Source organism: Acinonyx jubatus, chromosome B3 (genome assembly GCF_027475565.1).
Source record: "Acinonyx jubatus isolate Ajub_Pintada_27869175 chromosome B3, VMU_Ajub_asm_v1.0, whole genome shotgun sequence".
In the NCBI taxonomy this organism is placed as follows: Eukaryota; Metazoa; Chordata; class Mammalia; order Carnivora; family Felidae; genus Acinonyx; species Acinonyx jubatus.
The window spans coordinates 28178959-28191139 of NC_069386.1; the positions used below are offsets into that span (position 1 = coordinate 28178959).

Below are 12181 nucleotides of genomic sequence, written 5' to 3' on the forward strand. Positions count from 1 at the left end.
AAACAGTTCATTTTTGCAAACAAAGGTTGTGTGAAGGGGATCATAAGAACAAAGGGTGGGGCACAGTGAAGCCAGGCTAAAGAATGTAGTCAGTAAATGACAACTGTTAACCAGAAATGTTCTCCTATTAGCAAATGTGATTCTCCATAGTGGGGAGATACTGGAAACAGGGAGACTAGTTAGGACCCCCCTGCAAGAGTCTAAGCAAGAAATAATACCAGAGCATGAAGTTCAGGAAATTGAGTGGAGAAAATTAGCAGATCATTGGATATGAAATGAGAAGGAAGACTGAATGACTCATTGATAACTTTGAGTTTTGTGCTTAACAGAGTGGGGTGCTGGTGCTTCAGAGAACAGAAATAGAGAACACTGGGGCAAGAGGAGCAGGATTAAGAAAAAATTCGACTCCATTAGACAGGCTCGTTTGGCCTTTAATTCAGTGCTTTTGCTGAAGGTCATATTGCCAGACCTTCTGTGTGTTAGCTCTTTTTTCCGTAAGTGAGGATGGTGCCTCCTGGGCATACTCTCTCCTCTGTCCCATAGCACCTTGGGAACCATGACTGAGGTCCTGATGATAGCACTACTTAAAGCTAGAAGCCTAGTTTTGTCATATTACAAGAGAGAGCCAAAATCTTGAGCAGAAAAAACCTTCCATTTTATGATAAAATAGTTTACTAGATTTGTAAGACCTTGTTTGCGTTACAGTACTAAGTATAGACCTCACAAACCAAAGGGAAAAGCAGGCCCATGTTTAGTCTGCTATGTGAGGCATTCTTTACTGGTGTCCTTTCCAGAGCTGTTTGCTGTTAGCAGTTTTGACTAATTCCAAGGCATCATTTTTATCCTGTTAATGGTATTCAGTAAATTGAAGCTCTGCTTAGATTGAGATGATAATCTGTATTCATTCCATACTATTTTATGGCCACATTTCCTGTATTTTTAAATTTGGACCATTGTCTTTTATGTGCTCAAGAAGATGGAGGAATCTGAGGCAGTCCTCCTTGAGGTGGGTAGTCTATCAGACACTTGTCTCACACCTGTGATTCTCTTTCTCTTTTACAAACCCATCATTCTGACATTCTCCTGGGGCCCAGTGATTTTCTGGGTTACAGTTTTATTTGTAGACACTGATATTAGAAAAGATTTTCCACTAGTTTTTACATTTGAGGTCACAAGAGGAAGTCCTGAAGGAGAGGAGGGGAAGTGTCAGTTCTGTAACCTACTAACACCAGTTCCTTCTGGGCAGCCACTCTGGAAGTGTGTATTTATTATTACTTATGTCTGGTCTAAGTCAAGTTCTGTAATCGTGGTACAATTTGCATATTTTCTTGTGAATTTTGAAGATGTTGAATTCTCATAGACTTTCTAGGAGCTAAACAGTACATAATGGGTTCTGGTGGGCATTTAAATAAGTGAATTTCTGTGAAGTGCTTAGAACAGTGCCTGGCGGAAGTGCTGAGTTAGCTATTACATTGATGATGTTATGATCTACTTTGTGGGTTGTTCAGGTCCTTTCTGCTTACCACTTTTTGATCCATTGACTACTCCTCTTGAACTCTGCCAGCAACTGAGAGAGGTGAAAACTAAATTATTTGTTAAGTCAGATTGCAAAAAAAAAAAAAAAAAGAGGGACTATATTTTTAAATTATCTAGAGATTTCATAGAGAATCTTGAGGGGGACACCAACAGTGATCAGGTGCAAAGCAGAGAAAGATGTTGCTAAAACCTACATGATGGAACTTGCTCTGTTTTAGAAGTTTCACAGCCCTTGAGAAAGTCTAAGTGACAGGAAGGTGGTGCCAGTGTTCTGTTAGGTTTTACTGCCCTTGTGGTAGATGTCATTCAGCTATGGGAGCAAGAGGGGCTAGAAAACACAAACTGTTAACAGGCCGGTAGGGGCTGACTCCCAGGTCACAGTGGTGCATAATACAGCCCCAGCCTACCGTGCCTCCCACCCCCAGCCCCTGTGCCACAGGCTCCATGTTTGTGGACAGGGACAGCTTCTTACTGTATACCACCAGAGATATTTGTGGATAAGGTACATCTCAAAAACATGACTACACAAAAGCCAGAACAACACAGGTGACCCCCAGTCAGTTTTCAGGATAGGATACAAGGCTTCTTTTCCCCTCCCTCTAAGTTTGATGTTTACTTTAGATGCATTTAATTCAAGGGGAAATGTTGCCTTAGCTTCATCATTTCAGTATTTGGCTAAACAGATCTAACTTATGGTCGGGGCCCTCACTAAATTAGCCAGATTGTGTTTTGTTAGCTATGCTCTATTGAGCCTGTGGTGGGTACGAGGCCCCTGAATAAGTGCTGCTTTATGACATTATCTTATTATGCCTGTAACTGCCCTTGAGACTTGCTCCTGTCCCAGTTTTAGAGGAAGGATCTGAACTTGGCGAAGTCTAGCCTTGCTCAGAGTTCTACATTTGTAAGTGGTCGAGCCTGAGTTCTGACCCTGGTCTGACTCCAGAACCCACATCCTTACTGGGCTGACTTCATACTTCCCTCCCCTAGTGTGAAAAAGATAGGTATCCTATCCTGGGGCCGGGGGAAGTGGTGCTAAAAATCTCAGCTTTGGTCCATGAATTGTTCATGATATTAGCCTCATTTTACGTAGACTTGTACTTTGAAGTAGGTTTTCTACATGCATTTAGATCCCATCACTTTCAAACAGATCATAAAATAGTTGTCTTGAGAATGGCTTCTCTAGAAAGAATAGAAATCTGGACATGCAGACCCAGAGCATTTCCAACGAGTCCTGGCCTAACTTTGGAATAGTTCTTCCTATTTTGATTTTCCTGAATCTGACATGGTCTTGGTGTCTAGATTTTATCTTATTTTTTAAATTTCCTTTTAGCCTTCTAGTTTATCTTAGCTATGATAAGTTTATATTTTGCCTTATTTGAAATTAATTTAAGGCAGCTTACAAAGATACAGTATCAGTGGAGGAGTTCTGAATTGAGGGACATGTAGGAAGAACACAGTGAAACCCAGGCTGAGGGTAATACACAAGATTCATACCATCAGCATTTGCTAGAGGTGGTCCACAGGTTGGCTAAGCCAGAGCAGAAGCAGCCCACCTCTTCCCAATTTTTTGAGAACAGAGATAAATTCTTCTACTGGATTGAAGCAGTTTCTTAGGTCACTCTGCGAACACCAATGGCATCAATAAAAGCAATGGTAGAGTCCAAAGCAGTGAGGTCTGGTTACTGAGCTTTCTGCTTAATCTAATATTTAGATCTGCTAAAGGAATGAATGGCCCACATGCTCTTTTTAGGCACTCGTTCTGCTGTGACTTAGATCTCACAGCTGAATTTCAGGTAACAATGAACTGGAGATTGCATCTTTTAATAGCTGGACTGGATAATAAATATAGTCACCTGCCCAATAAGCGGCTCACCTAGGGAAATGGCTGGTGTGCTTTCTTAAAGTTGAAAGACCTAAGATACTTGTCCTGAGTAGAGGGCCGTCCTCTTTCCCCACAGAGGTGAACTGAAACAAGACCGAAGGCAGTGCCAAGATTTACTTCAAAAAGAGCTGGGTGGTCTTATCAGGCAAGTGTACTGTAGGCATTTCAGTTTCGAGTGGCAAGGAGTTTGAGTTGTACCTTCCCTCTTCTGTTGCATATCTAAAGCTCTGGATGGTCTGTTGGTCAAATACAGACCCATCTGCTCCGTCAGACAGCCAGACTGGGCTAAGCTGGATTTGTTCTCTAAGTTGGGATAGGGGGAAGTGATTGTAGTTTCTAGGTTTCTGTGTGGGGGGGTTCAGCTACAGAGCAGTATCACCAGAGGAAGATGTGGAAAGCACTGGGTATGTGTTTGTTAAGTAAGTGAGGGTGGTGCCTTTAGAATGCTCAGATGAAAATGTTTAGTAGGCAATTGTAAAAGAGGGTCTAGAGCTTAGAAAACAATAGGGAAGTTAGAGATTTAGAAGTCTTCAGGTTTCTGAAACCTAAAACTCTTGAGAGGAGATGTGGGTTTTAATCTATAGCCTGCCATGTTATTCTCCTGGGCTGGTCACTTCTCTGGGATTAGCAGTCCTTATTTGTAAAGTAAAACTAGACAGTTCATCCCACAGCCCTCTTCCAACTCTGGATATTCATTTTAGAACACAAAAAAACATTCTCTCAAAATGTGCTGCTCTTTGTGGGAAAAAAAGACCCTTTAGTAATGGCTTAGGGTGTGTAGTATCATGAAAGTACTGGACTTATATACTAATATCCTTTTCACTCTCCAAATCAGTGATTTATTGTGGAGAGAATTAAAAGTGGACAAGAGGAAGGGTGCCTGGGTGACTCAGTTGGCCAAGCATCTGACTTTGGCTCAGGTCATGATCTCGCGGTTCATGGGTTCAAGGCCTGCATCGGGTTCTCTGCTATCAACACAGAGGCCCCCTTCGGTTCCTGTCTCCCTTTCTCTCTGCCCCTCCCCAGCCAGCTCATGCTTTCTCTCTGTCCCAAAACTAAATAAAAACATTAAAAAAAATTTTTTTTACATAGAAGTAGACTGGAGGAAATTTCCCTGGATAAGTCAATATTTGGTGTTAGTAAATAATCATTCCCCCCACACCTGTTTCCTTAAGTGAGTCATATTTCTGATAATATTCACCTTAGGTCTGCCAAGATGGAAGTCATGTGGCTGAGTCAGTGGAAACAGGGATGAGAATGTGGGTTAGGTATTTTTTTTTTTCCTGTCCTATTACCTGTTTGATAATGCCAGAAAATTTCAAATTGATAGTTTTACAGTGTCCAGAGGCTCAGGTGAAAGCCAGGGAATTTGTGGGGGAGTGCAGGAGTACAGCCTATCTCCTGTTGGGCTATACTGCCCCCTAACAGAAGCTGTTTTTTGTTCTTAGGCTGCAGAATTGAACATTTTCTTGGTTTGGAAAGAGTTTCTTATAGTTATAGCATCTTCTCTCCCACCCTCCTTTCCTGGAAAAGGTGGATAGGACCCATATGTATTTTCATGGTGTATTGGTTTCCTGAGGCTGCTGTAACAAATTACCACAAACTTGGTGGCTCAAAGCAACAGAAATTTATTCTCTCACAGTCCCAAGAGGCTAAAAGTCTGAAGTCAAGGTGTCGAAAGGGCTCCACTCCCCTCTAAGGCTACAGGGGTGAATCTCTTCATTGTCCCTTCCACCTTCTGGTGGCCACTGCTATACCTCATGGTTGTATCACACCAGTTTCTGCTTCTGTGGTCACAGTGCCTCTTCTTATGTCTGTGTCTCTTATATAGGTCTTTTAAAGACACTTACTATAGTATATAGAGCCTAACTGGATAATAAGAGATGATCTCTTCCCCATGTCCTTAATTACATCTGCAAAACCCTTTTCCTAAATGGGTTTACATTCATCAGTTCCAGAGATTTGATGTGGATACATTTTTGGGGAGACCACCATTAAATACATGACAGGTGTTTGGTGCCTTTTCTCTCCATTTTCTCTGAATCTTTATTATTACTATTGCTAACTCTGTTCTGTGTAAACCAACATTCCCTTTCATTCTAGGTGGTGGCCTGTGTGGAGATGGCTTACACCAAGGTCCACCATGGATGCTGCTTAGTTACATAGCTGCTTCCTTATTTGTGTTGAGTGTTGATTGTATTATTTTCAAGTAGCCATTTAGTTTTTTTTAATGGGGAAAATTACAGCAAAGATTTTAAACAGTGTTAAAGTTTGTAAAAAAAAAAAGGGGGGGAGGGAAACTGGACAGTTTAAATACTAAATTGCACATAACTAGAAGTGCAGGTCAGTAGCGGAAACATTTCATTTTGCAAAAATGTAGAAAATAAGATAGTGATGAAGTTTCAAGTTCGTGTTTGGAGGCTGTCTTTCATTGTTGCTCTTCCTTTCTCTGCAGGTCTTTTAGATAACCCTGAGCTTCGTGTGGTCCTGGTGTTTGGTTATAATTGCTGTAAGGTGGGAGCCAGTAATTATCTGCAGAGAGTAGTCAGCACTTTCAGTGATATGAATGTCATCTTGGCTGGAGGCCAGGTAGACAACCTGGCATCACTGACCTCTGACAAGTATGTCTCATGTGCTTCTGATTCCTCCCATGTATGCCCAGAAATGTCCTCAGATTTTTCTTACCCAGGTTTTTAAAACACATGTTTATAGAATTGCTAATGGTTCATTCCATTATACAATACTCTACATAATTCTTCTTACAACTGAAGAATGAAATTTATATGTTGTCTTTTAATAACTTAAATGGACTCCTACTCTCCTTAAAATTAATTTTCAGGACTGTCTACTGGTATCTCCCACAACATCTCTGTGCTCCATATAATATCAGTAATAACTTCCTCTGTAGTTCTGTTTCCTCCTCTGAAGGAAATGCATGGCGAAACAGTGAAGCTTTATGGTAAAACTTCTTAGAGCCTCTGACATACTCAGTGCTATGGAAATCTTCTAGAGAGGGAATATTACTGTGACAGTTCTCAAATCCATTCTGTGGAGCATCTTGGATGCTTATTGGTATGGGCACACATTTTGGGAAATGCTATAGTAGATCTTTTTGAAAGCCTTTTTCAAAAGGTGTCAAATTTGTGTTATCTTTGATTTTGTTACCAAGGCTTTTGCTTTTGAGGGTGAAATATTTGCTCAGTTATTTTGGGCGCCATTACTCCCTTTGCATTTTGAATGAGAGTATGTAGTAGTTTCTGAGTTTGAACTAATTAAGTGAACATGAATATCATCAGTTTCCAAAAGCAGGAAAATGAGAATGTGTTATCCCCTGATGCTTCCTGCAAGCACTAGTATTCATTTCTCACTATATTTGTGGTTAGTATTTGGATACTAGAGTGGCGATGTGTCAACAGACCGTTAGAGATCAGTATCTTTAAAAGCAAGCAATGTAAATAATCCCAGTTATAATCTCCTTTCTGAAAGGCTCCTCTGATGAGTCAAGAAGAGCAAATATAGTTGACCTTTAAGCAATGCAGGGGATAGGGGGGGCGCCAACCCCTGTTTAAAATCCATGTATAATTCGTGACTCTCCCAAAACTTAGCCTACTATTGACTGGAAGTCTTAACTGATAACATGAACAGTCGATTAACACATGTATGTATGTATTATAATATGGAAAGCTAGAGAAAAGAAAATGTTAAGAAAGTCATAAGGAAAACAAATTTACAGTCTTGTACTTGTCAAGAAAAATCCACATATAAGATAATGTGTGTTGCTCAGGGGTCAAATGTAGCTAAGTCGAGGCACTGAATTCTAATCAGGATGTCAAACATTGGATTTCATGCATAAATACACCTAATTCTCAGTAATTATCTGTGATTGTTTCTCTTCTTGCCTGATTTTCTGTGTCTTTGCTTTTATCTTTAAATTGTATACAGTAGGGCAGTGATGATTTAATACCTCATTTGCCTTTGAAATGCCAGTCTCAGTTCAGACATTTAGCATCTGAGACGTAAGTCTATTAGCATGGTTCGTTGTCATCTTCTTTTTATACCTGTTATGGGTAATAGTCCTCAAGAACAATTAACCTTTACATGACACATTAATTGTAATGTGGTCTTCATACTGTGTCCGTGGGTAAGAGAAGCCATTGAATAAATCGAGACTCTGTTTTAATAGTGTCCAGATATACCACCTCACCAAAAAAAAGCTAGGTAAATAATTCTTTGGGGCAAGATATTGACAATACACATTGCAATTGTATGCCAAAGAGGAAATGAAATAAAGTTAAAGGAGCAGTGGAGGACTTCATAAGGTGGATTCTGCCCCTCAGTAACTGGTTTTGCTACTAAGCTAATCTTATTATCTTAGTCCTCTTAAGCTTTTTCAGTTAAGTTTCTTGTTAACCTAGTGAATCTTGCCCATTTCACCGACTCACATGTTGATAAACGTGATAGAAATATAAGATATTTGTTTTTTCCCTGTAGGCATAGGTGTTCACTATATTATGTTTTATAACTTTCACGCTTTATATTTGTTTTAGTAAGGATAAAATATTACATAAAAAAGGCAAATATAAACAAAAGCATGTTTTTACCTTTAGATTAAGCTGAATTATAGGCTGAAAGTAATAAATAAGACATAGCAATGTAATTATGTTTCTTTATGGACCAAACAACTTAAAGCTAAAACTTCTGGAGTTACAGGTTCTTAATAAAATTACTGTCCATGATTGAACAAGTATCTAATATATCTTTTTTAGAATGGGACACCAAGGTAAGGGGGAAAAAGTACCAAAAATGTAAATAATACCAGAAAGCTTTATTTAATAGATATCACTATATATATGAATAATATTTTAAGTTTCCTTTTAAGAAAGTGAGAAAGGTTAAGGATACTTTATAGCCTTCTAAAAATGCAGGATGGGTTTCAGAAATCTTTGTGGAGATGCATTTGCCCCCTTGAACTTGTGACTAAAAAAATAGTTGCATACTTCTCCACAGATCTGCTTCCCTGAATTAGATTCCCTGAATCTGCTTCTTTTAAATGTATTAATAGTTTCATTGTTAACCCCTAGTACACTCCTCCTATCTGGGATGGTGAGCCTTAGACTAACCGTAGGCTGTTAAAGGCTAGCCAGTGGATCAGGAGTTTTCTTTACACTTTAAAATTTATATTCTCATTATATGTTTCATGATGTATCACCACACTTTTCTAATTGAATTTCCAGAAACCCTCTGGATATTGATGCCACTGGTGTGGTTGGACTGTCATTTAGTGGACACCGAATCCAGAGTGCCACCGTGCTTCTCAATGAGGAGGTCAATGACGAGAAGACTGCTGAGGCTGCAATGCAGCGCCTCAAAGCTGCCAGCATCCCGGAACAGAATACCATTGGCTTCATGTTTGCATGTGTTGGCAGGGGTTTTCAGTATTACAGAGCCAAGGGGAATGTTGAGGCTGATGCGTTCAGAAAGTTTTTTCCTAGTGTTCCTTTATTTGGCTTCTTTGGAAATGGAGAAATTGGATGTGATCGCATAGTCACTGGGAACTTCATATTGAAGAAATGTAATGAGGTGAAGGATGATGATCTGTTTCACAGCTATACAACAATAATGGCACTGATTCATCTTGGGTCATCTAAATAAAGCCATCTGTAAAGTGGCTTTCACAATATAAAACTTTTGGGCTCTGCCTTTCCTAGAAAATGGAAATGGGATATGTCTATTTCAAAAAAAAATAGTAACTTTATATGTATCAGTTTTATAGCTTTGACTATATCCGGGGTAGTTTTTAATTAATTAGATGGACAACTTTGTACCTAACATAATGCACACAGAATTGAGAGCTTTTGCGCCAAACCAATTATGGCTATACTGTACTGGATTATGTAGCTGCTATGTAATGTGATGTAAATAGTCTTCTGCATAGGAAGATTGAAAGAGGATTCATCAATAGGATGGAGCTTTAAGACATTCCATGACTACCTCTGAACTATTAGATCTTTTAGCAAAATCATGAAGACATTTTTTTCTCCCTTAATGAAGGAGAAACATACATGAATAGCTTGAGAAATCTTTCTCTGCTTTACAGTTTTACCGGTTTTTTTAGAAGCTGTAACAAAATTATTACTTTTTACTTATTTGACAAAAATTAAAGAACTATTTTTGTTCTAGTACCCTGAAGTTGCTTAGTCAAATAAATTGCCAAGACTAATCAGTATTTTATTACTTTATAAGGAAAACATTTCCTTTTCCCTCAATGAAGGAATTGTAAGAGAAGAATCCTTTTCACCTAATTCTATATAGAACTGGCAGACCAGACAATTACATCACCTTATTTTGGTCTTATACCAATAAAATGTACCTTGGAAACTCATTCAGTGTTTTGTACATCACTGCTTTTGGTGAGTGAATGATGGAAGTAAACTAATACTTTAGAAAAGAAAGCCTGGAATGGTAGTCAGCTAGTAAATCCTGCTGTATTCCCAGAATGACTTTTTTAGGTTTATATTTCTAATTATGCTAATGTCTAAATGAGATAGGTTCAGAGAACACCAATTTTCCCCAGTGGCCTTTCTTCATATAGTGATAGAACCTTTGATTTCAGCTAGGCACATGCCTGCCATAACAAAGACATTTCCCATTCTCTCTTGCCATTGACTGTTGTGGTCAGTGAAATGTGAGAAGTGACAGGGTCATTCATTCAAAATGATATGACAGTTTTTTGCCCTTTCTCAAGCTTGTTGCTTGGAAGTGGATCTGGTAGCGAGCTATCCTGGACTCTCCAGAAGAGGCAACACTATTGGGGAAGAGAACCACACAGAAGGATCCCAGGAATGCTATACAGTTTTGTTGAAGTGCTACCATAAGTGACCCAGTGTAAGACTGTCTTACAAGATTGAAATTAACATCAATCCTGCCTCAGCCAGTGTTTTTTTTTCCCAGGGCTTCATTACAACAGATGTTTATATTAGCATATTATCCCTAATACGGTATGATATAACTAATGTAGGGCACTTTGTATTCATTAGTGGTTTTGACAGAACAGTATAAAACTTGCAAGGTAAGTGAAATCAAAAATATTAACCTTCCTGCTTTTCTATTTGTAGTCACTTTTCTCAGTCTTTATGCTAAAAGGTCTTTCTTTTGCTGTTTATATATATGATAAAAATACTTAAATGTTCATTTTATGGTTATCCCATATCTTAGTTCCTGAAGAAAATCCAAAGAAAAATTTTCAAACTTTTAATCTGTGAATATTAATATTTAGCTTTTATTTAGTTATTAAACTTTCCTATTATTTGACATTGGTTACCCATTATCAAATAGGCAATATTCAAAATGCACATCTTTGGATGTGCTTACACAGCACATAAGGAAAATACTTTGTAAATTTTCTTTATCCTTGATTTTAACAAGAGTTGGTTGAATAGTAGAGGAAAAAGAATTTGGAAAACTAAAAATATGAACATAATAAGCATGATGATTGAATGGATTATTTTATTTTTTTCAAATTAATACTCCTACAGAATGTTTTGTTACTTTCCAAAGGAGAGTCTGCTGCAAGATCATTTCAATACAGTATGTGACGTTACTAGGATTCCTTTGTATAGCTGAGCTTTTGGGGCTTGTTATGAATGGTAAATTCATTTGACTACAAGGTTGTAATCTTGGTGGAGAACAGAAAGGGGAGAAGTTGACCCAATAGAAATAAAAGTAGTACTGGTGAAAATAGAAGCCATATATGCTGCCTCTAGAGGCCATGATGTTCCATGGAAGGGTACAGGAATTTAAGCAAAGTTAAAATGAATTAATTACAATTTTGAAAGACCAGTGTTAAAAGCAAGCATTAAAGAGTTATTTTTTCAGCTAAAAACATACTAAATTCCTAGAAATGGCATCTTTCATATAGTCATTTCTGAAAGTGGAAAAAAATCACACTTGAAAAAACACATGCACACGAGAAACACAGTTACACTCTTAGTGTCTTCATACACGGAACTGCCTTCTCTCAGATGATGAGCAGACTAATAGGATGGTTTAATCAAGACATTTAAAATACTTCTTTTTATGTTTTCAAAGCACAATTTTGCCGTAATTTGCCCTGCAAAACACTGCTTCAAGGAATAGATTTTGATTATTTTTCATCCCAGTAAAACTAAACTCCTTATAAGCCATCTAAGGAAGCATAGTGATCTAAAGAAAAGGAGGAAAGGTATTTCTTGGGATTAAGATCAAGAAACAGACATGCTGCATAATGACATAATAATCCACCATGATCTATACCAATGAAGGGCATTCAGTGGGCCACTTCACTGCTTATAGTTCTCTCAACTTGGGTTATCTCTAAAACTGGGTTATTAGCAAACACAGCAATTTCTCAAACTTGTAAAAGAGGCCAGATAGCAAAAGCTTTGCCATTGATTTATACTGCAAATGTAGGTATTCTTGGGAAGGAGTTAAGATGGAGAAGTAGGTGGAAGCTAGGCTTTCTTTTTCCCTCATATATAGCTGTGTTGAGGTCAGATCACTTGGAACACCCAGAAAATTGATCTGAAGGCTGGCAGAAGTATTTTCACAGTTGGACAGAGACTGGCAGGTGTAAGGTGCGTGGAAGTGAATTGGGGGAGAGAAAAATGGTGGTGCCACAGAGGGGAGGGAGAGGCAAAAGGGAGAGAAAGGAGATGACAGAGTGCCGCGTCGGATTTGCATAAGAGAACTCTCCCGACCATGAACGGGTGGGTGAGCTAGAGTTAT

At 38.5% G+C, this 12181-nt stretch overlaps 1 protein-coding gene across 4 annotated transcripts in view; it reads left to right on the top strand.

The window, feature by feature from the left end:
• The window catches only part of FBXO22 (F-box protein 22), a 31153-nt gene extending 21353 nt beyond the window's left edge, over positions 1 to 9800 (top strand). For all 4 annotated transcript variants that reach the window (XM_053223680.1, XM_027067846.2, XM_015081761.3 and 1 more), the window contains 2 exons: positions 5874 to 6039; positions 8653 to 9800. In XM_053223680.1, coding sequence (XP_053079655.1) covers positions 5874 to 6039; positions 8653 to 9070 — 584 coding nt within the window. In that variant the 3' untranslated portion in view covers positions 9071 to 9800. The remainder of the gene's footprint in view (positions 1 to 5873; positions 6040 to 8652) is intronic.
• The last annotated feature ends 2381 nt before the right edge of the window (positions 9801 to 12181 follow it).